General features: G+C 37.8%; 2 protein-coding genes and 1 long non-coding RNA gene across 4 annotated transcripts in view; 1 reads left to right on the top strand and 2 right to left on the bottom strand.

The window, feature by feature from the left end:
* LOC143527558 (uncharacterized) overlaps window positions 1-23625 on the bottom strand; it is a 65156-nt gene extending 41531 nt beyond the window's left edge. The window contains exon 1 of the long non-coding RNA XR_013134168.1: window positions 23499-23625. This is a non-coding gene — a long non-coding RNA (uncharacterized LOC143527558). The remainder of the gene's footprint in view (window positions 1-23498) is intronic.
* LOC143527552 (uncharacterized) lies at window positions 1716-9462 on the top strand. 2 transcript variants are annotated; one of them, XM_077022846.1, is made up of 15 exons: window positions 1716-1848; window positions 2475-2602; window positions 3703-4531; window positions 5256-5331; window positions 5730-5977; window positions 6082-6180; window positions 6320-6393; window positions 6490-6614; window positions 6886-7083; window positions 7344-7430; window positions 7525-7778; window positions 7874-8002; window positions 8119-8259; window positions 8499-8613; window positions 9031-9462. In XM_077022846.1, exons 3-15 carry the CDS (start codon window positions 4337-4339, stop codon window positions 9246-9248), a joined length of 1959 nt encoding a protein of 652 aa, XP_076878961.1. In that variant the 5' UTR covers window positions 1716-1848; window positions 2475-2602; window positions 3703-4336; the 3' UTR covers window positions 9249-9462. The 2 variants fall into 2 exon arrangements, with proteins under 2 accessions (XP_076878961.1, XP_076878962.1); XM_077022847.1 differs by lacking the exon at window positions 3703-4531.
* Window positions 9498-17791, bottom strand: LOC143527553 (uncharacterized). The gene is made up of 9 exons (XM_077022848.1): window positions 16317-17791; window positions 15241-15396; window positions 14459-14774; window positions 14118-14316; window positions 13665-13710; window positions 13447-13538; window positions 10394-10504; window positions 9986-10262; window positions 9498-9879 (listed from the first exon to the last, which is right to left on the bottom strand). The coding sequence occupies exons 1-9, from the start codon at window positions 16356-16358 to the stop codon at window positions 9676-9678; spliced, it is 1443 nt and encodes a 480-aa protein (XP_076878963.1). The 5' UTR covers window positions 16359-17791; the 3' UTR covers window positions 9498-9675.
* Window positions 23626-24671: the final 1046 nt, after the last annotated feature.

Here is a 24671-nt window from a genome sequence, read left to right as displayed (position 1 = left end):
CTCTGCATTTTCCTGCTTACACCCACTGAACGTGGCAATCTCGAGTCAGAATCACAAGACATATTGGGATCCATGTGCAGATTATAATGGGGCAGAGCAAAGATGGAGTAAAAAAAAAAACAGGCAAAAAAGGTAAAAAAAAAAAAAAAATCCAGAGATCCAAAAACAGAAAAGGAACAAAAATGGCAACATCAGAAAATCACGGGCAGAACATCAGAAAGGAGGAAGCACTGACCAGAAAAATATTCTGAAGAAAAATCGCGATATTTCCATATATAAAAATTGGTAAAAATGGAAAAAAGCCTAAAATGCCATATAATTGAGTGTGCCTCATCTGTCCAGTGTAGCAGAATATTTTCAGTCCAATTTTGAGTCAGTGGTTCACATGACCTTGAAGCTATTGAAGAAAAATCATGATATTTCCATATAAAAATATCTAAAAATGGAAAAAAAGCCTAAAATGGCAATATAAATTAGTGTGCCTCATCTGTCCAGTGTAGCAGAATATTTTCAGTCTAATTTTGAGTCGGTGGGTCAAATGACCTGGAAGCTATTGAAGGAAAATCACTATTTTTCCATATAAAAAATTACTAAAAATGAAAAAAAGCCTAAAATGGAATATAAGTGAGTGTGCCTCATCTGTCCAGTGTAGCAGAATAGCTTCAATCCAATTTTGAGTCAGTGGGTCACATGACCTGAAAGCTATTGAAGCCAAATCGTGATATTTCCATATAAAAAATAGCTAAAAATGGAAAAAAAGCCTAAAATAGCAATATAAATGAGTGTGCCTCATCTGTCCAGTGTAGCAGAATATTTTCAGTCCAATTTTGAGTCAGTGGGTCACATGACCTGAAAGCTATTGAAGAAAAATCGTGATATTTCCATATAAAAAATTGCTAAAAATTGAAAAAAGCCTAAAATGGCAATATAAATGAGTGTGCCTCATCTGTCCAGTGTAGCAGAATATTTTCAGTCCAATTTTGAGTCAGTGGGTCACATGACCTTGAAGTTATTGAAGATAAATTGCGATATTTTCAAATAAAAAATTGCTAAAAATAGAAAAAAGCCTAAAATGGCATTTAAATAAGTGTGCCTCACTGATGTAATCTTTTTGGCATGATTTGATATCATTTTCCACTCAGGTGGTCATAAGACAATGATTTATAATTATTTTGGTTTCTCAAGAGTTTCTAGTTGGGAAATTTATTGATGGTCCCTAAGTGAACCTCCGCGCGTGAGAGGAGGGAGCGACAGAGAGTGTCTGGCCGAGTTCATAGTGCCTGATTCGTATGGGGTCAAAAAAGGGTCATAAAGATTTTGCATTTGTAAAACAATAGTCACAAATGTACTGAAACTTGCAACTGCGTTTAAACAACTACATGCACGTAAAATCTAACTACATGCATGTAAAATCTATCTCCACAAATGAACTGGGATGTGCTAATGTGGAAAAACATTTCAAATATATAAAAAAATATATATATTTTTAATTTGTAGAATAAAATGCATTTGTAAATCCAATGTTGTGAATGTGTGAATCATATGGAATTTGTGAGGTTATAAATGTGACAGTGAGCATTTTTCAGTGTGGAGGTAAAAATTCTCGCATTCACCTTCTCTGCTGCAGTTGCGAATCTCTTGCTGCAGTTGCGAATTTTGACCCTGTTTTGAGTCTAATTATTGGACCAATAGGAAAGCTTTAGTTGGACCAATCAGATTGCGAGGTTGTTTAACCAATCATAACACTGATTTGGTTCTGTCACTCAACTTCGGCGCGCTGTTGGAACACGCCTCCCAATCTCTGTCATGGCGCTTCCAGGCACAAGCACGGACACAATGGAGAGTCAGGTAAGGAGCAATGCTAGATCATGTTTCTTTAGCAAAAAGTTCGTTTTAAAGAAGATAACAGCCAGGCTCTGTGCAGTGGTTTTATTTATACTACTGACTGTTGTGCTAGCTTTGGATAACTGTAGCCAATTAATTAACCGTCGTTAGCTAGCTAGATAAACAGCCTGCAGCAGCAGGGAACATAGCAAGAAAAGTGCATCCCGTTTGTTTTGCTCCATAGTTTCCCCCCGTTTTTATATCAATGCAGCACAATTATCTTGTGTAATGGCAGACAGACTGTATCTTTTGATTCCTTTTGGTTCTGCAGCCTAGCTAACTAGCTAGTTAACTAACACAGGCATTTGCTGAGCTTCGGTCAGTTAATGCAGTAGAAAAAAACTCCATAGGACACTAGTTAGCCAGTATATCAGAACACACAATAATTGTACAGCACCTCTTGCTTTACTAGTAGTTAGCATGATCAACATATCTTTTAATTAACTGACTTCAGGAAATTCAGAAAATGTATGAAATTACTCATTTATAGGATGATCCCCTGCAATTATTTGAAATGTGCTTTTACTTAAGTGTTGTAATATTGGCATTGCTAGTTAGTTTAATATTGTGTTTTTGGTACACATGAACAGAACTCCATGATTGAAAGAGCAGTCCGGAGTTTTGTCAGCCTGGTGTCAAATGCCCACTCAGGAGTGCAGGGTCCAAGTACTACTCCACGTCCTGCGTCCACATCCAGTGTTCAGCGTGATATGGAACGGTAATTAAATCTCTATATTCAATACAATAATTTCATGATATTTCATGGTATTTTCGTGATACTCTTGGCGATATGACAAAACATTGATAAAAAAATATTTTGAGAATACACTACTGCAACAAAATGAAAATTACATTTTATTATTGCATACAGTATGATATGGCACACCCTAACTGAGATATTTAAAAATACAAGAATTTTCATCAGATTGTAACAGAAGTCAATGATTCAGAATGAATGATACTGGACAGATAAAATCTGTCTCTAGTAGATATATAATGAGAAATGAGAAAAGTTGGAATTTTTCTTTTGCTAAAAACAGTAAAAAAAAAGTAATACCCTGATGTGATAATTAGGGATGGGCGATATGGCACGATATTTCAGGTTATAATTTCATTCACGATATTCAAAAATGTTGGCAATATTATTGTGTATGATACGATATGGCACACCCCTAATTGAATGGTTAAGGAAATTTGTGTGCCTGTAGGGGTAAGGCGGAAAATCATTACTGAATATTGTTAAGCTTGCATCATTGGGTGGCAATGCATTTCTGTGGGCCTGGGAATACTGTTAGGAATAACTGTTGTCTCTAAACAATATTTGTCACTGCAACCGCAAATGCAGGTCAAGTTAATACTGCGTCATAGAGCAGGTTTCCGGACAAAGATTATGCATCGTCTTTGACTATATTAATCTTCCACTGGAGAATATCTATTCAAAATGGGTAAAATAACAACATGACCATCCATACCTTCATACAATATGGACAAGTTGCACATCTGTGGAAATGTTAATTTGTGAAATCTGCAAACAAATAAATGCGATGTAAAACATGATTTAACAATGTTGTTAACATGGTCCTGGCCCAACATTTTTATTATGTGCTGCAGGCAGTTTAGAAAAATGAATGTATAACAAGAAAGAAACAGAATTTACTTAATCAGTGCTTTTTCTTTTTTCAGCATGTTACATATAATTTCATGGACTTGGTATTTGCACTTTAGTGTTGCTATTCAGAGTATATGTAGCACCTTGCTTTGTTAAATTAATCATGTCTAATAATGATTGATTAAATTCATTTTGTTTGTTCGTAACAGATCTTTCCCAGTTATGTTTAATGGGAGAAGAAACAGAGGAAAGAGGCCAGTCCAAAGTGTTGTGCTTCCAGCGGTCAAACATCTGGAATTTCATTTCTGGAATTTCATTTCTTTCAAACAATATTTGTCACTGCAACCGCAAATGCAGGTCAAGTTAATACTGCGTCATAGAGCAGGTTTCCGGACAAAGATTATGCATCGTCTTTGACTATATTAATCTTCCACTGGAGAATATCTATTCAAAATGGGTAAAATAACAACATGACCATCCATACCTTCATACAATATGGACAAGTTGCACATCTGTGGAAATGTTAATTTGTGAAATCTGCAAACAAATAAATGCGATGTAAAACATGATTTAACAATGTTGTTAACATGGTCCTGGCCCAACATTTTTATTATGTGCTGCAGGCAGTTTAGAAAAATGAATGTATAACAAGAAAGAAACAGAATTTACTTAATCAGTGCTTTTTCTTTTTTCAGCATGTTACATATAATTTCATGGACTTGGTATTTGCACTTTAGTGTTGCTATTCAGAGTATATGTAGCACCTTGCTTTGTTAAATTAATCATGTCTAATAATGATTGATTAAATTCATTTTGTTTGTTCGTAACAGATCTTTCCCAGTTATGTTTAATGGGAGAAGAAACAGAGGAAAGAGGCCAGTCCAAAGTGTTGTGCTTCCAGCGGTCAAACATCTGGAATTTCATTTCTGCCTTTTGGCTGAAAATTCCACCAAAACTCCTAAAAACGAACTGAAATTATTACAAGCAGGACTGGGAAGACGGACAATAACGATACCTGACAGTGCTGATCATGATGAGGTTGGTTACAGAATGATTAATTTATGATTACAAAGCATCTATCAATTTATTTTATTTTTGGTTGGTGTGATTGCAGTAGGCAATGTATACAGCTTTTTGATCAGTTTTTCTAACAATTGTGATTAAATGATATTGTTTCCCATAGAAAGGAATAGAGAGCAAATGTTTGTGCTCTTGACTTGTATTATTATAGATGTCTATTAGTAACACACCTACAGTTGAATTTTCCTCAGCAAATGCACTTTTCTTATTAGACACAACTTTTTGTATTGTATTTTACAAGAGTAAACATAAGAGCTGCATTCCAGACTAAATAAAAATGTCAAAAACATTTCAGTTTCATATACATTTCAGTGCTTAATGCAGTACAGGCTGTATTAATTACCAGGGGGCATATATAACAGTGCATGGAACATTTTGTAAGTTGCACAACCCTGTTTAAAATAAATGAACAAAAGGAAGCTTTTCTTTTTTTATGTTCATACCAACGTGTGAACCAAACTGTGCATTTTGTGTAGTGCTACTATGTAGTGCTGTGCAGAATAGGTTGCAGTATAGAGTTCATTCTGGTACAATATGTATTTGCAGGTATTTTGAATATGGCCATGTAACTAATACCTGACTACTTTTGTGTTAAGTAGTCTTATTTTTCATAAAACATAATTTTTACATAAAAAAATAAAAAAAAAACATAAAAAAAACAGTTTTTGTTTGACAATTGCAGATTACCAGAACACTGCACAACGAATACCCTAAAATGATGAACCTTACAGGAGGCTGGCTCCTTTATAAGGCCACAGGTATGAAATTGCAGGTATTTTAATAAGTTACAATTTATTGAATTCACTTGAAATTGCTGCAGAAAGTTCTATAACAATGTATTTTATAAGTTTAGAAGAGAGAGACTTTAAATGGAAAGCTTTAGCTATATCTTGCCATCTTATCTCTCCACAATTGCATGCAGTAGTTTTAATAACACTGCAGTAGAACTAAAACAATGCACTGCAATAGTTTGTGCATTAGACAGGTGTTTAAGCTGCTTAATGAAACTTTTTTATCTGTTCTGTAGATTGATGGAAATATTGGTGTTACACAAGCAGAACATATTCAGATAACGTTTCCCTAACTAGTATGTACACAAAATAAGTAATAATACCAAAATAATGGATTAACCAAGTATTCTTTTCTTATATTGAAGGTGGTAATGGACAAAGGACTCTGTCAGTACTGACACAGGGATCTCAAGGCTACACAGCAAAAATGCTGAAAACAAGTTCCAACAACGGAAAACATGTGCTTTACATAATGCCTCTTCAGGAGCGCCTTGACACAGCTCCTCTGCCACACGATGCTTGGGAGTTTTCTAAAATGCCAAAGTCTGAATGCAAAAGATGTGGGACCACTATGCCATTGCAGTTGCTAGTTACACATATTCAAAATTGTGGTGTAAGTATATTAAAGAGAACAATATTTAAAAATCTCATAGCCAAGGAAAAGCACTGAGAATACATGTGAAATTTTATATTGTTCTATTACTTAAATTGAATCAGGGGTCTGAGTCTGAAAATGAAGAAATCCAAGAGTGTCAAGAACCGGAAGATCGCTCAACAGAGTGTCCAGATGTTTACCTGACTGAATGTAAACCCATGGTTGGTAGATAATGTTACTTACAATACTTTGACCACAGTACTTTTATAACTTTTATATACAAATACATAATAAGTTAAGTCTTTTGCAGCTGGCAGTTCATTTTATTGTTGCGTATGAACAAGTAATTGTTTTTCTTAGGATACCTGTCCTGTTTGTGGAGTTCAGTTTCCACCAGATATATTGTTTGCTCATGCCAGTTCATGTGGGGAAAGGTATTTGTTTTACATATGCTTTAAAACATAAATACTCTTTACATTAGTAATGTCAAACATGTCTTCTATATTGTCAAAATGCTAATTCCCTTCAAGCTTTGACAATGAGAGGCCATCTTCTTCAGCTGACCATGACGTGGACGAAGCAACAGCAGTACCCCATCAGAATCAAGAGACGAGCAGTAACTCCACAGTTACAAGTATTGTTACAGACAATAATGGTAGGAGCTCATATCATAAATGTAATTTATTAGAAGTTGTGTGAAATTGCAAGAACTGGCAAGTATTGGCATTCTTGCTACATCTTTTCTTTTTTAGAACTTTTACTCCTTCACAACGTAAACATGCTTAGTTATGTTGAGTATAACTAAAATCTTGCTAGTTGTAATGCCACAGTAGAATATCAGCTATAAACTTTAAATGTTACTTAAATTATATATACTATGTAATGTTTTCTTTGTCTTTCTTTCACTGCCTTTACCACTACACCAGCCTGGAAAAAGGGAGAAGACCCACAGGGTGCAGCCCTACTCTTTCGAAGACAAATTCTCCAACAGTATGAAAGATCCAGTCCACTTACTGCTATCCTTGATCTTGGTGACAGTGTGCTGGATAGAGAAAGGTCAATTTTGACATTTTACAAGGCTCTAAAAGTGAACTGGGTAAGCCCTCTCCACTGCACATTGAGAGGTAAACTCTGTTTCTGTTGTGTGTAATTGCTGTTATGACAAATAACATTGTTTCAATAATGTTGTTTCAAATGTCCCAGGTGTAAACAGGTCCTAAACAGCTCATGTTTTAAGCTAAAAAATGTCTGGCCCTGTGGACTGGTTTAAGTTCTAGTGAGGACAGCTGTAAGAACCTTTTAGGGTTCTCTGTAGCACCCCACACACCCATGTAAGGAATGTGTGTATAAAAGCATTAATATATACTTACAATTTGATTTGCAGGGGACGCTGCCGTTGGAGATGGTGTGAACCGACATTTTATAAGCTTGACCATGAATACCCTACAGCATGGCTTTCGATTGAATTATGGTATGTGATGCTTGTTTCCATTTTTATTCTGGTGGCCATACTGTAATATGTGAGGATTATGTGTAAACATTATGATGTGATCCGGTCCATACAGGAAACACGGATGTCATGCTTCTCTTTGAGGGGCAGCCAGATCACCTTGTGCCTTGCACATCACAAATTCTTCTAGATAGTGATCTTTTCCTTATTGCTGGCCGAATGGTGGGACACTCATTCCTGCATGGTGGTCCCGCTCTGGCTGGAATAAGTGAAGCAGTTGTTGATGTGCTGTTTGGGGCCTCTCCAGATATGACCACCATCACAGTTGAGGACTGTCCTGACCTTGAGCGTCGTCAAATTATTCAGCTGGTATGTTGAAGGACATTAATCTTTTGTTTATTATATCACATGGAATGATTGTTAGTAATGACTAAAAATAATTGAGTTGTGTATTCTTTCTAAAGTTAGATGGTAACAAAGACCTAAGTGAGGAAGAAAAAGATGCAGTCTGGATTCTAGCAGACATGTGGGATCTCCCAGGGGTGACCTCTGACAACCGCAAATGGCTCTTCAACCGTCTTCTTCACCATGCTGTAATGAACATTTATAGTTGTATCTGTGATGTTTGAATATTCATATGACAGGTCAGCAATATTTGGCAAACACCTCGCTAAGCTGAATTCTGTCCCCTCCCCTCCTCCCCTCTCAGGTCCTGGGAAGAACAGAAAAACAGATCAAGCAGTTCAGACGGGGCCTGAAGGAGACCTGTGTTTGGCAGTTACTTACAGAAAGGAAGGATGTAATTCCTCTTATGTTCCCCCGTGAGAGAGACGTTGAAATCAAGCCTCATGTGAGAAATATTTTTTTCTGTATAAGTGACAAATAACAGTACCTTAAATTGTACCTATGGTAACAATATGAAACACTTGACACAAATCCTATGATCATAAATTCAAAGTTTTTTTTTTTTTTACTGAAAGATTAAATCATAGGGTTTGTGTCGAGTGTTTCATATTTATTTATTATTTATATGATGTGAAATCCTCTATTCCCACCCCACATTAAATATTTGTGTTGTGTCTCTAATAGATGGTCCTTGACCAGATATTGTGGCCTCTGGAAAAGACGGATGAGGAGGATGAAGATTACCCAGTTGAAACCAGGTGCCGCATAGCTGGATATCTTCGCGAGTTTATCGCAACAGGTGATAAAACAAAAAAGCCACCAATATATATGTGAAGCAAGTTGTTTAAAAAACTGTTTAAAAATATCCGTGTGTAAAATCAATATATGTGCATGATGCAACACTTTTTGGGTCCTTCTAATTAGCTTCATTACTATTCCTTAATAAGATTAGTGCATGTTTCCCTCAAAAATAAACTCAAGAACAACATGTACAGCTTAGAACTATTGCTACTAATCTCAGTGTTTACCTAGTTACTGACACGCCCCCAATTGGGAAACTCAGGGCTTATCTTAAAATCTGAGTGCCCACTTGTAAAGTTTGTGGAGGCGTTCATGTGCGCACATCTCGCAAATACAATATTTCCAGCACGACTTGATGGCAGCATTATACATTATTAAAGGAACACTGCACTGTTTCTTTTCTCGTTTTTTGCAGCTTCTCAATCATCTCTGAAGGGCCTTGTCCAGTTTTGGACCGGATGGGAGGTCCCATCTTCTGACATGCAATTGGAGATAGTTCAGGGCAGTCTCCCAAAGGCATCTACATGTTTCAAGTCCCTCCGCCTACCAGGCCACTACACTAACTTTAAAGATTTCAGTCGAGATCTAAATTCATGTGTAGCAACCTGTGACACAGGCTTTGGCTTGGTTTAAACTGTTTTGAAGATTATCCACAGCCTTGTGTTCATTTTGCCAGTTATATGTTTGTTCACAGAGCTAGTTACACATAGGTGAGCAGTGTATTCTCCTGCCCTACAATCTTTCGGCTGTTACGATAATAACATAGCTGTTCAAAGGAACATTGTTGCAGTAAAATAATATATATTTTTTATACTTTTATTGAATAAATAGACATTATGCGTTGTTTCAAATGCACATTTTATTTTCTATTCATTTTTCTCTTCAAAACAGCTGCTTCAGTTAAAGATCAAAGATCCATCAAGTGCGATTAAGTGTGTAAAGAAATGTTAAAAATAAATTTAAACACATCATAAAATGGGCTGCAAGTCTGTTAATGCAAGGGACTAACAACTTGATTCAGTCACACCTTCAACATACTGTACCACTGCCCTGTAAATATCTAACGACTTGATTCAATCACACCTTCAACATACTGTACCACTGCCCTGTAAATATCCTCCCCAAAGCATGCTGAATGGGCAACAGGATCAAATAGCTCTCTGAGCATTTCTAAGTGTTCAATGGGCAAAGGACACACCAGTTCAGGAACCTGAATTCCTATTTGATCCACATCTGTGTCTTCGAAAGGCAAGTAGTTGAAATCCTGAAATTAAAACATTTGGATTTAACTATAGACATGTTTAAAAAAGTGTTTACTTAAAATAATTTTACTATGATAAAATCACCAACAATGGAGAAAATCCACAAACCTCAACAGAGTCAGGATGGTCATCAGGACTTTGGATTAGACCAATTTCCCACAGTTGGTTTGGGGTAAGATTGTGTTCAGTGCGTAGTGAGTGGTCATTCCATCCCGCTCTAAATGCATCAAGGTCATCCTGGATTCGTGGTATGAAAACATACTGGACACAGAAGAGATGTACACTGTTGGCCAAGTCCAGGACACCTTCCTCTTCGAGAAAATGGAGTAAATCATAGTAGATACTGGTCACACTGTTCCACACGTCCCGCCAAAGCCGTTCTATTCTGCCAGGAGAGAGTGCAGGGGTAATTGTAACACCAGCATCAACAAAGGCACTGTATTCTCATGAACAGAATTATTGTGAAGAAATATCTGAAAGTGACTGACAGCTGATTGACAGCAAACTGCAAGTTACCTTTGATTATGAACGCTTTTTCCAGCAATGAAACTGCCTCTGCCACAGCCACGAGTCTCAAACATGTAGCGTGCGATATCTACATTCTCAGAACCTTGGTCTCCTCTCACCCTTTCTCAGACACAACACACATAATTAAGTACTATAATTATGAATTAAAGATTCACATTTTTCTTACACACATGCAAATTAACACATGGCTTGCTCATTAGGGTTCTGGACCCATAGTATTAACCTTGTAAACCCTGTAAAGCTGCTTTGCGACAACTTGAGTTGTTAACACTAGAAGCGCCGCGCCTCATTTACATACTTATACCTAGAAGCGCGGAGGGCCGGTCATCTGACCGATTTCACCACCTCCTACTAGCGCCGTGTTGTTTTCACCTACTTAAAGCGCGCCTCGGGCGGTCAAAAGACCGCTGAGTCTTTACACAGGGGAGCTGGTACTGACACATAATTAACGCTAGATGGCGTTTTGCACAAAAGGAAGAATGAGCCGCCCAAACAAAATATTCGTAATGGTGACATTTGCAAGTAACGTCAATATGTTAACAAATTAATGTGACTAAACCTTTTAGAATCAGTGCCTTGTGACCTTGTTCTCAGTAGCTTTCCCATTGTCAGTTTTGTTTAGTTTCATATAGCATTTCCTGGTTTGTGCGAAAACGTAAATGCAAAATATAGTTTCAGTTTTGTTTCTTGGTTAGTGTAATAGTTTGCTTGGTTAGTGTAATAGTTTGCTTATTTGTCTGTGTGTTATTCTGTTGGCATATATGTCACTATATTATCATGTTCGTTCGCCACACCACTAACCCACTGGCCCGCACCCCCACTGTGAAGCGTTCACGTCTTTTGTCTTGCTAATGAAACAGACTGCGCTGCAGCCTTCCACCCCCACATCCACAAAAAGCTTGTTCGATACTCAGAGTAGCAAAGTGAAGCCCGTAGACCGAGCTAAAGCAAGTTTGTTTGTATACTCAATGTTACGCCATTTCAAGTTTTAATGTCTAAAAGTTGTGTATGTTAGTGAATTGTAGGCTATGGTGAACATAACAAATCTACAAATAAATGTCTATAATGTTTTGTGTTAGACAAAGAACAAAAAGCATAAATAGGCAAAATAATTACAAAAATATCATTATAAAAGGTAGGCTATGTACCTTTGCGTAACAAAACGCAAAATTATTAAAATGATACGGATGGCTTCACGAATATAGTTGCCTCTGTCCTCTCTAATGTTCACTTTTTTATCTTGCCGTATTGTGTTGCCGTTTCAAATGAGGTGTTTGATCGGTGAATAGCCGATGTGTGATCCCACGTCCTAACGACCGTGTTATCACCGAGCGTTATCACCATTCGGTGATTTACATGTATCGTATATTGCATAAGTTTCGTTCCCCACCTCAAATTAAGTTCCATTTATGTAGTGAATTGTGAACTTGAGAATAAACCTCCGCCGCTGTGGTTAATGTTCATGCACTGTTTGAACAATATTTATTAATTACAGCCAGGTTTTGGAGGTTGTAGAACACAGCTACAGGCCAACAACGGGTGCATCCCGTCTCTCTTTAGCGTATATTGCATAAGTTTCGTTCACCACCTCAAATTAAGTTCCATTTATGTAGTGAATTGTGAACTTGAGAATAAACCTCCACCGCTGTGGTTAATGTTCATGCACTGTTTGAACAATATTTATTAATTACAGCCAGGTTTTGGAGGTTGTAGAACACAGCTACAGGCCAACAACGGGTGCATCCCGTCTCTCTTTAGCGTATATTGCATAAGTTTCGTTCACCACCTCAAATTAAGTTCCCTTTGTTTTGATTTGTGTGTCAGCTTCACACAACTCAACATTCAAAACACAGCTTAGGTGCAGTCTTTGCACATTTGTGTTGCTGTTCGATCGCCCAAACCGAGCTTTCAAGCAAACTGTGTTGCTGTTCAAACGCCCAAACCGAGGAGTCACGCAAACTATGTTGCTGTTCAAACGCCAAAACCGAGCTTTCAAGCAAACTGTGTTGCTGTTCGATCGCCCAAGCAGAGTTTTCACTCAAACTGTGTAGCCGCGTCCCGACGAATTTATAGCTCACGTTGCCTCATGAATGCTATTGTGAATAAAGTGTTCATAACAGCACCGCCCATGCCATCATCTCAGTTTCGCTCGCAAAGGTATGCATTTACATACGTAACTTGCATTCTGCTTAATTCTTTTGTAATGCCAGTGTGTCAAAAGCAGCCATACATAATGTATGTATCTAACAGCTAGCCCTGGCGAAGAGGGATTATACCCGAGAGATCATTTATTTGAGATATTGACTTGATAAGTAGGCTAATTACCATTCGCAGAATTCCTGCAAACTACTAAAGCATTTATTAGGCAAAGCAAGACGCTCTCACGGTTTGAAAACCATTGATGTAAACTTATATATAGTATATATTAAATAATATTAATAAATAAAGTATATATTTTAAGACTTTGGAAAGTGAAACACTTTCACTTTCGTTCAACGGACGAATTCCGTTTTGTCTTTACACAATAATCAGTTTGAACTTTGAATAATTTAGTTTTGAAAACTATTGATCTTTATTTAGTTATACTAAATATTAAATGACATACGAATCTTTGCGACACCCGCTGGCAGAAAAGAGAATCACAGTCTTGAAGTGTAGGCGACGACGACAATATTACAGAGATACGAGCGAAATCGATTGAAACTAGCATGTGCAGGGTTTCTTTTAACAATGTAAAAATACTAGTTTATTAAAAGGACAATTCTGGGAAAAGTCATGAAAGGAGGGTTCTGAAATTGGATCCAGTGCAAAGATATTATTATTTTTTGTGCTGCTGCGGTCAAGTGACCGGTGCTCGGCGCTTCTAGGTATAATTAGGTCGACCAGAGGCGGCGCTTCTAGTAGACGTCACAGCGGTCAAATGACCGGAGCTTTGGCGCTTCTAGTGTTAAAAGCACTATACAAATAAACTTTGATTGATTGATTGATTAATCAATCACGTGTATATACAAAAATAAAAATAAAACAAAAATAGCTACTACCTTGATGGCAAACCATGCTCCCTCACAGAACCAAGAAAAAAGTTGAAGGCTGTGGTTGCCTTATTGTTGTTTGCTGCCTGCAAGTAGACAATCTAGACACACAGTTGTAGACTGAAGACCAAGGTGAACTAAGGATTATCAAAATACAGTACACAGTGCTAGTGAAGTACACTGAACAATTATCTGTACATATTTAAAACAAGTATGTGGTACGTTACCTTTCTTGAAAACCCGTCAATCCCTCCAAACAAAACAATGCCATATCTGCACAATAAAAGTGGCAGTGTTAATGACACTGCTCACGTTAAACATCAACACACTTTTATATATGGAAGTACAGCATGAACTATGTATGACCAATTATTATGTGAACCACAGTGACTGGTTGTACAATTTCATAAAAAAAAGAATGTGTATGGGTAATTTCTGTGGAAATGGTCAGGTTTCTGGAGTCATAACACTCTGAGTACAGTATTGAGTAACGTACGTCATACAAACATGGCAGCATGACAACCATCTTAAACATCATTCAGTGCAGTTTACTGTGTGTGTTGCAGACTTGCTTCAATCACCAACACAAAGAAGTTGATGTTTTTAAGTTTCTTTATAATGACTTACACATAATTAACTGAAATACAGCTGAATTTTGAAAAGGGGGACCATTTCCTTACCTAATTAACTTGTGATTGGTGTCCACATGCACAAGACAAAGAGGACTGGGGACGCTGTAGGTTCTTCTTACAACGCATCCAACACTTGCCAGTCTTTCAAGTATCCCAACTGAATCTACGCGATGCATCGAGTCCCAGACTCTTGTCCACTGGACTTTGTAACCCAAGGCCTTCAAGTGGCCTTTAACCATCCTGTGACCTAAGATAAAGTGACAATCACCAAACAATATTGTAAGAGAAAGTGTAACATTGTAACACTGCCATTTTGAACCGCAGCCCTTTGGAAAACCCTGATAAAGCTGAATAATTAATAAAACAAAGTGACAGGAGTTTAAATGTACCTAAATTTGGTGAATCTTTTTTGACAGCAAGTACCAAGCTGTCCAGCTCCTCATCAGATACTTGGCTGTAGGAGTCTCTCACAGAAAGGTTCCATTCAGTCATACGACGACGAATCGTCTTCTGCGACACCCCAATTAATTTACATATATTTGGGACAGCCAAACCCATTTCTAAAAGGTGCTCAAGGTGGTCTTTGGAAACACAGAGCTTTGGACGTCCTCTTGCACCACCAACTGCATCAACCAAAATGGTGGTTCTTCTTTGATCCAGCTCAGTGCTGATGAGTGTAATCAGATTCTGAAGCCCTTCAAGTACCTTTTGGAAATATTCACAATATCTGTAATGAACACACTTATTGTAGAACCCTCATGAAACATCAATACAACATTAAAATTAACTATAAAAGTACAAAGTACAAAGGCATGTATTTCTTATCAGAGATGTACAGATCAATCAGCTATGTATAAGCACTTTTAGGTTGTGCTTACACCATGTTCAGACTGCTAGCCAAAATCCGATTCTGGGCATATCTGAATTGAATCCAGATTAGAATTGGATTTGTACAGATGTGTTTTACAATTTCAATTTCCCTGCAGTCTGAACACTGCTTCCACAGTGCAGTTCTGTAGCTATAGGAATTCACAGACTCTCAGCAGGAGCTCTGAGTTCCACACCATTTTAATGAGGTTGATTCCAAAAAGAAAACCATCTCTAATTCCTATGGGCAGGTGGTCAGTCCAAAGATCTTCAACCTAGTGCAACTTTATTACATTTTACGTACCTCTTGGGGGAATGTGACATGAGGAGCCAGTGATCTTATGAGTGTCATCTCACTGACACACACAAATTCTAAATAGTCTAGATCCAGAGGTTGCCTCTGAAGGGCCTGCTCCAACCTCGCCTGTAGTCTTAGCAAGACTTCTCTTCCGATCATCACCTGGGAACGAGATCATGATATTTGTCTATTAAAACATCCTTCAGCTTAAACATCCATGGCTAAATCCAATGTAGTGTACTGTTTTTTAACTCAAATTAATCAGACACATAAAAAACAAAACTATTTGTAAATAACAGTGGTAACTGGTATCAAAGTCATAGGGTACACAGCACATTGTGAAGGCACAACTCCATCAGCCCCAAACAGGCTGCTGATCCCTCTACCTGGCAAATATGAGCACTTTAGTACAACCATTCCTAGTGGTAACTTACTGAGTACTGCATTACTGCACTTGTGCTGTGATGACTTTTAAAACAAATGTGAAAAGGATCACTGCCTGCACTTATGAAATGGAATCATATGAACAGTTTTAAGCAAAAAACTCACTAGATAGTATTACAAAAAATAAAAAATAAATGACAGCTAATTAGGGCAATGTTGAATGTTGAAGACTGACACAATTAAAAACTACTAGTAAAGCAAGAGGTACTGTACCATTTTTGTGTGTTCTGATATACTGGCTAACTAGTGTCCTATGGTGTTTTTTTCTACTGCATTAACTGACCGAAGCTCAGCAAATGCCTGTGTTAGTTAACTAGCTAGTTAGCTAGGCTGCAGAACCAAAAGGAATCAAAAGATACAGTCTGTCTGCCATTACACAAGATAATTGTGCTGCATTGATATAAAAACGGGGGGGAAATTATAGAGCAAAACAAACGGGATGCACCTTTCTTGCTATGTTCCCTGCTGCTGCAGGCTGTTTATCTAGCTAGCTAACGACGGTTAATTAATTGGCTACAGTTATCCAAAGCTAGCACAACAGTCAGTAGTATAAATAAAACCACTGCATAGAGCCTGGCTGTTATCTTCTTTAAAACGAACTTTTTGCTAAAGAAACATGATCTAGCATTGCTCCTTACCTGACTCTCCATTGTGTCTGTGCTTGTGCCTGGAAGCGCCATGACAGAGATTGGGAGGCGTGTTCCAACAGCGCGCCGAAGTTGAGTGACAGAACCAAATCAGTTAAACAATGATTGTTAAACAACCTCGCAATCTGATTGGTCCAACTAAAGCTTTCCTATTGGTCCAATAATTAGACGTCAAAACAGGGTCAAAATTCACAACTGCAGCAAGAGATTCGCAACTGCAGCAGAGAAGGTGAATGCGAGAATTTTTACCTCCACACTGAAAAATGCTCACTGTCACATTTATAACCTCACAAATTCCATATGATTCACACATTCACAACATTGGATTTACAAATGCATTTTATTCTACAAATTAAAAAATATATATTTTTTTATATATTTGAAATGTTTTTCCACATTAGCACATCCCAGTTCATTTGTGGAGATAGATTTTACATGCATGTAGTTAGATTTTACGTGCATGTAGTTGTTTAAACGCAGTTGCAAGTTTCAGTACATTTGTGACTATTGTTTTACAAATGCAAAATCTTTATGACCCTTTTTTGACCCCATAGATTCGGAACAACCGTGAAGTAGATGCCGCAATCTCCGCGGAGCTTGAATATCCAATATCCAACTTGAAACTAACTTCACCGCGTAAGGCAACGGCCGAAACTCCAGTGGCACAAAGGACCACTGGTCGCAGCCCAGTGAAAGGCAGGGAAAACCTCATTTTAAACAGATTAAATATGTTAATTCCAGATATTAACTCGTTAATTAATTCGTTAAATATATTAATTCGAGATAATAATACGTTGAAAATATGGAGATATATATTTTTTGAAAATATTAATTTGGAGAAGATATTAATTAATATTAATTTGTAGAAGATATATTCGTTTGTTGATTTCTTTCCAGAGCAAATGCAAAAGTCTCTTGTCTCTTTGGGGGTCGGTAAACGACTGAGGGATTTTAGATATTTTGTTTGGAGTTTCACCTTGGCGATCTACCTTCATATCAAAACATGTTTTTCTCCATGACATGCAGAAACACTTAGCAACGTAAGGAAAAGCAAATGCTAGCAAAATAATGACCTGTTGCAGAGTATTGGACTAAAATGATCCATAATACATAAATGACATAAAATTGTCATTTTATTTAAGGCTAATTTGCTCAGACGTTTTTATTGTTATTTTTATATTTTCTTACAAGCCAGCTTTGCAACTTTTTATTTCCTTCATTCACGCATGCAGTCATTATTTAAAGAGAACATCTGAAAAGTAAATTTAAAAAATCTATAATTTTTTTTTTTGGTCAGTGATCAGTTCACTGTTCATTCATGCATGTTCTTTAGCTCAGTCTGTTCAGGTTGTCTTATTCCCGTTGCGATCTCTGTTGTTGTGTCTGCGTAGTGAGTATTAAGAATTCCCTTCAATAAATCTCGCTCTCCTCAGCGTTTGTGTCCGCCTCCTAGTTCCGCAGCGCGCAAAGCGTTACACAAACTATAGAGGGAGGAATATTACACTGGAAACACATAGCCTAAATTATTACAAATAAATAAAATGTAGCTTCAAGAGAGGGGAAATAAAAGAAAGTAGAAATAGTTTCTTATAGACAGTTTGCTTTGGTGCTTACTAAAATTTCCCTGGTGGAAATTCTCATTAAAAAAAATTATTTAAAAATAACTAGGTTTTAAATAAGTACAAGTGTGCTACAAATGCACAACATAACATATACGTTTTTTATGTAGCTGGGTAAATTATATTACTATATTTCAAGTTTGCTTTAAATGCATCAATGCATAATACATCAAATATAGCTGGGCAAATTACAAATTATAGACAACACATTACTGAATAGTTTACTAAAACTATTAGGGGAAGGGGGACTGCAGGTGTTCACAATACACACCTTGACTAGCTAGCCAGGTATTTTAAAATGAAATGAAATGTGTGCACATTTCACATGTCATTTCATTTTAAAATACCTGGCTAGCTAGTCAAGGTGTGTATTGTGAACACCTGCAGTTCCCCTTCACGCCTCCAGAACTCCACTCTGCAGTGTCTACTGAGTCTCTCCTGCTTCTGGAGCCCCATCAGAGCTCAGTGCTCCAGCTGGACGGATCCATCCAGCTGCCAGATGCTCAGGTACCAGATCAGGAACAGAGGATTCACATGTCTAAATGAACTGTTCAAATATGAGTGCTTAGGGAGGTGTTGTGATGCTGAGAGAAATAAACCACTTTGGTCTCCCTGTTACTGTGTGTTTTGCAGATTTGCAGCAAGGCAAGCTCACTAGTCGTAGCTCTTCACAGAAGAAGAAGCTCCTGAGAGCCCTGAATGCCTGTATTTCAGTCAGATGACCTGTGTTTGGAGAGGACTACCAACAGGTTCAGCTAAACAACCCTCTGAGCCATTCAGAACACATCAGAACCACATGCAGTAGCCTGCAGGAACTGCACACAACCTTCTTTGTTATCTCAGTCTGCTGCTGCTGAAGTCCAGGAGCAATGCCCTTCTGATGTACTGTCTTCCACAGGATGCTCATGAGCAGAGGTGGGCAGTAACGAAGTACATTTACTTAAGTACTGTACTTAAGTACAGTTCTTGAGTATTTGTACTTTACTTAAGTTGATTTTTTAAAAAATACTTATGACTTTCACTTCACTACAGTTGAATAACAAATACAGTACTTATCACTCCACTACATTTCTGTCCAGCTCTCGTTACTCGTTACTTCCACACACAACTCTCCTCTCCTCCCCCGATAGTATTTTCACAGGTGACAGCCTATCAGCAATCAAGGATGTGTCTGTGAGGTGTAAAATCAAGTTCGGTGTCGCTAGTCGTTATTTTCCTAAATAACAGCAACATGAACGAGACGGCGGTGATGGAGCATGCCAGGGTTGCCAACTTTTCAAGATCGCTTGGAGGGAGATTTGAACCTGGACTTGGTGGCGAGTGTAAATTGTTGAACGGGGGGTGGCGAACGTTACCGGGGCGGTGAAAAATGGACACAAATTAAGTATTATATCGCGATCGCCGGTGGTTGATAGATATAGATCAGAGGTAAATAAACTAGATTTTTTTTCGGCGTGAGATATCGGAACTGTGGCGTGAGAGCGTGTGAAAACGGTCAAATGCGTGTGTCTCGCGCTCAATGCGTGAGAGCTGGCAACCCTGGCATGCTCTTTTGCACCCATGGCTGTATCTCGACAAAATGTTCCAGTTTTCTGAACGGATGAATCATTCCTATCGTTTTAAATGCATGCTTTGTTTGCCAAAAACAAACTATATCACTGCATACAAAAATTCACCGTCCCACCTAGGAAGTATATTACGGTATGCAGCCTAAATGTTTTGTTAAGTAACTATGTAGTCAGAGGAGCTTTGCTGTAAGGCTAGTGAAATGACTTTGCCTGCTCACTCCACTGCTAGGTCTGCTAGGATCACTATAAATAATGTTAACATTATATTGCCAAGTAATTCAAACTACGGAAACATCAATAAGGGAAACCGTGTGGGTTAATCGAATCTTGTCAAATAATGTTTCCATTCGAATGTCAGTGTAGAATTAATGTCAATAATTCTAATGTGGCTGTGATTTCTAGTTTGAAAAGAGTTTGTTAGCATGTTGGGTGGCATGGAGTTGGTGGGCTTTAGCCATAGCTACTGCAAAAGGTTGTAGCAAGGTTAGACTACCAAGATGCCACACTGCTAATTTTACTTTGTCTTTGTTTATATTGACTGTAGCATAATGTTGTATTGGATGACTGAATGCCTAACTAGCAAAGAGAGAAAACCGTCATTTTATTATTGACTTTTAATATGGTAACATAATTTGCTTAAACAGGTTAGGCTAGGCTAATCAGTGAATTGTGGTTTTAGAAAATGTTTTTGTTCCTTAAACTAAAGTGTAGGTTAAACTTTTCTGCTACCACTACCTGAATGATGTACATCATTGGAATATGCCTTATGGATTATTATCAAAGACTGTATGATTATTATGCCCAAAGAGGATTTGGTAGGATGTATAATACTTTTAAACTATAACTTTTTTACAAATGTGACGGAAGGTGTACTTTAATACTTAAGTATTTTTAAAAGCAAGTACTTCAGTACTTTCACTTAAGTAAAATTTTGAACATGCAACTTTCACTTGTATCGGAGTAGCATTTGACCAGTGGTATCTGTACTTTGACTCAAGTAATGAAATTGAGTACTTCGTCCGCCTCTGCTCATGAGTTCCTGATGATGTGTTTGCTTCAGCTGAAGGAGGAGGGAGAGACACTCAGGGTTTCCTCCTTCTCTTACATCTGCCCTGTGGCAAATTTTGAGTTTCACCTCAAATCCATGCGCACCTGCAGCAGGTAATTCTGTGCTATATCCCCACATCTCCTTCTTGTAAATCAGCTGGTCTTAACATGATTTTCTTCAAAGTGTGTGTAGCGCCCCCTGGGGGTGGCTACTAGAATTTTTCAATATTAAAATACAATGATAAATGATGGACCAGTTAGGTTCGCTCTGGAGGCAAGGATAATAAAGACACAAAATACGATGAGATAAATTGCAATAAATATATTAAATACCTTAAAACAGGGGTATCAATGTGCAATGGGGAAAATCAGGTGAGAAAAATAAAAACACATTAACAATGTTCACACACAGTATATTCAAGGTTTAGTTTCTCTATTGTTATACACAAAATATTAATCAATACCCAATGGTAGAGTTTATGGTGTTTCCAGAATTAAATATTTAGTACTCAGTCCTCAGGGGTAACAAAGTTGATATCTTAAGTTCTATTTAGATTATTAATCAGAGGTTTCATTTAATTTCTAGGTTTTATATCAATGTTTATCTCACTAGCTGAGGTAGGTATAATTATAAGGCACCGTCTACAATTTACATTAACACGGTTAACACGGACGCAAGTGGCGGTAGTAAAGGCCCCAGAGCACTGCGCGCTCTGTTTTTTTTTTTCAATAATTTTAATATATTTTCAATGATCCATCATAAGACCACCAAACAAGTTGTATTACACAAAGTGCATCCTAAATACCAATCTACAACTTTTATATAGTTGTTATTTAGGATGCACTTTGTGTAATACAACTTGTAATACAACGGGCAGTCATGATCTGATTGTAGGGAACTGGTCTTGTGACCGGAGGGTCCTGGGTTTGATTCCCAGGCTTGAGGCCATGACTGAGGTGCCCTTGAGCAAGGCACCTAACCCCAACTGCTCCCCGGGCACCGGGCTGCCCACTGCTCTGGGCACGTGTGCACCACAGCCCCCTAGTAATCACTAGTGTGTGTGTGTGTGTGTGTTTGTGTGTGTGTGTGTGTGTGTTCTAACTGCACAGATGGGTAAAAAGTGGAGGACAAATTTCGATCGCGGTGAAAAAAAATCACAATTGTCAAAATATGGCAAATTTATATTTATGCACCAATTTGTGGTGGTCAGTTTTTGTCTAATTATGTCGATAGCTTTTAAATGGTGCATCATAAGATCATAAAACAAGCTCTTATATATTAAGTGCAATCCTAAGCAACAACCTATAAGTCAGATATGGGTATTTCTACCTCTTACTTAATAGTGGTGGTGAGTTTTTATCTTTTAATTTCAATAGCTTTTAAACGGTCCATCAGAACAGCACCAAACAAGTTGTATTACATTAAGCCCATGATGACCAGCAACCTACAACTCAGATATGGGTATTTCTAACTCTTACCTAATAGTTATGGTGAGTTTTTATCTAATTATTTCAATAGCTTTTCATAATATTCTTATTTTATGAACAGCACATGTAAATACCCATGTAAGAGTTGTAGGTTGTTGTTTAGGATGCACTTAATATAAAACTACTTGTTTTTCTTCCCCATGACTGTGTAGCATACAGAACTAGACTGAGAGACCACTTTTAGTTCATTATTTAGCTATTTAATATTGTCTTCAATATTGAACCTTTTCACAATATTCAAATTTTCTTAAATATATCAGTCTGCGTGCAACAAATTAGTATAATATACAAGTTTCACCTTTTGAATGGAATTACTGAAATAAATAATATACCAATATCTGTGTAACGTGGTGGGTTGGACACAATCGAGATGAAGGGCTGGCACATTAACGGAGCTAGTCTCCTCTAAGTAGGGTGACCAGAGTTGGGTTTCTGAAAAGGAGGACACCTTTTGTGCTGGGTGGGGGTCATCGGTGTATCGGTGAATGATTTAGGTGGATGGTGTGTGTGTCGAACGTTTTTTCTCTTAACTCCTCCGTAAACGTACACTTTCGTGCAGGCACACGTGCTTTCGCTTGTAAACACTTTTGCACTGTACATGTATTCTGTTTGAGGCAGTCAAACAAAATCCCGGACGATTTTGAAATTCCCCCCGGACATTTTTTAGGTCTCAAAAGTAGGACATGTCCGGGAAAAAGAGGACATCTGGTCACCCTACCTCTAAGTGAACCGCGCCCACACGGAGAGTGCGCGACTTACGAGGCATACCGAGAACACACTTCACAGAAACACTCACGAAGGAATATAAAGGACCACAGCGATTATGAAAGGAAAACGCGTTTATATTATAAGTATGAATGCTGAAGTAATACAAGGCACAGAAAACACGGCAGAGACTAAAGTAAACGAGCACTACAAAACACGACAAATATTAACACCGGACCACTATCATCACTGGATACCCATTTGCTGCAACGTGCACGAAATCTCTGCATGCGTCTGACCACCTTCAAATAGGTTGTCTATACCAATATAGACCATGTTCCAATGTCTAGGCTACAATCAGAGTAGAACCAGTACTGCAGTGCACCCCCGTGCAAACGAAGACCACGAAGAACAAACATATCAGTAACTTCCGGGGCACACAAATGGGTCAAGTTAAAAAATCTAAATGAAGTTCGGCTCCGAATCCGATTTTTAATTTAGCTATTTTTGTTTGGATAATCAAATAAAAAACTGAAAAATACAAGCCTGGTTTGTTTTTTTGTTTTCATTTTCAAAACGAAAAACAAAATATTGAATTGTTTTTTTTATTTTCCGATTTTGATTTTCAGTTGAATATCAAATGAACGAATGATACACGGATTATATATGTATCTATAAAACGTATTACCAATGCACACAAAACCAACCCAACGCGTCAGCCTTTAGGAGAGCATAACTTAACTCACCAAATCGGATCCGGAGTTCAGTAATTGGGCGCCGAAACTCAGCTCACCGCGTCGATAATCCAGTCACAAAGTACTCATTCAATTTCTCGTTCTGCCTGATTCGCGATCCGAACGGCTCAGATTTGCGATCGTCGTTCACGCAAGACGCGCTGGACTAGCTAACCCAAATGCTGATTGGTTGGTTTTTTGCGCAGTGGCTGTTAAGAGTTTTCATTGGCTAAGTAGTGTCGGGTTTAGCGGTTCTATTACCCAGCTACTTCAGGGTTTTTACTGGTCAGTTTTTGCCGCAGGAGCGGTCCTATTGCTGCCGTTTGAGCTTAAATATAATAATTATTATTTTAAAATATTTATTTCTACTAATTTATTAATTATAATTTATAAATTATAATTTTAACTCTAATATTATTAAATTAAATACCCATTTTTAATTCCTAATTAACTAATTATATTATTATTTATTAATATTTTCATATCCCATGTCAACCAACCAACCAGGATTCCACAACCTCCAAACAACCACTTGGAGCAGTATGTCCAAGGGGTGTCAGCCCCAGTAGCCTAACCTGGGTTACATCTGCATTTACAGAAAGTATGCACACACTTAGTATGGGATAATGTGGGTTATTCATGTGTGAAGGTTGTAATCTCTCCATTTTTGGTGTGTGTGTTTGAAAGCTGTGGACTGCAGAGCTCCAGAGTGGAGGACTTTAATCACCTCTACATTGACTCACACCCAACACAGTTACTTCAAGGTCTGTCACCTCACACACCCCTACAGGACAATTTTTTTTACCAGTTTGTTAAGTTAGGGAGCCATCCTAACCATTGTCACTCTCAGTGAAAACTTTTTTCAGTCAACGGTTTTGGAGTTCAAATGTGAATGTGGTCAAGCCACCAAAGCATCTGAAGTGGTGGAGTTCTTCACGTTGAGTCTCGCTTTATGTAAATGGCCAGAAACAATGAGTTTAAAAGCAGTGAACTCGTACAGTTCTTATATGATTTTTCCTTTTGGAACAGAGTTCTGATCCTCCACATTAAGCGGTTTGACATGCTGGGCCAGAACCTAACAAACCTAATGGACATCCCATCAGAGCTGGACCTCTCTGTCCTCCCAGGAGTGGCTTCACTCGGGCAACCGTTAAGGTCAGCTTGTACAATGGCCTGAGCATACGC

Source organism: Brachyhypopomus gauderio, chromosome 11, assembly GCF_052324685.1.
Source record: "Brachyhypopomus gauderio isolate BG-103 chromosome 11, BGAUD_0.2, whole genome shotgun sequence".
NCBI lineage: Eukaryota > Metazoa > Chordata > Actinopteri > Gymnotiformes > Hypopomidae > Brachyhypopomus > Brachyhypopomus gauderio.
This window is presented reverse-complemented; position numbering and strand designations above follow the sequence as displayed.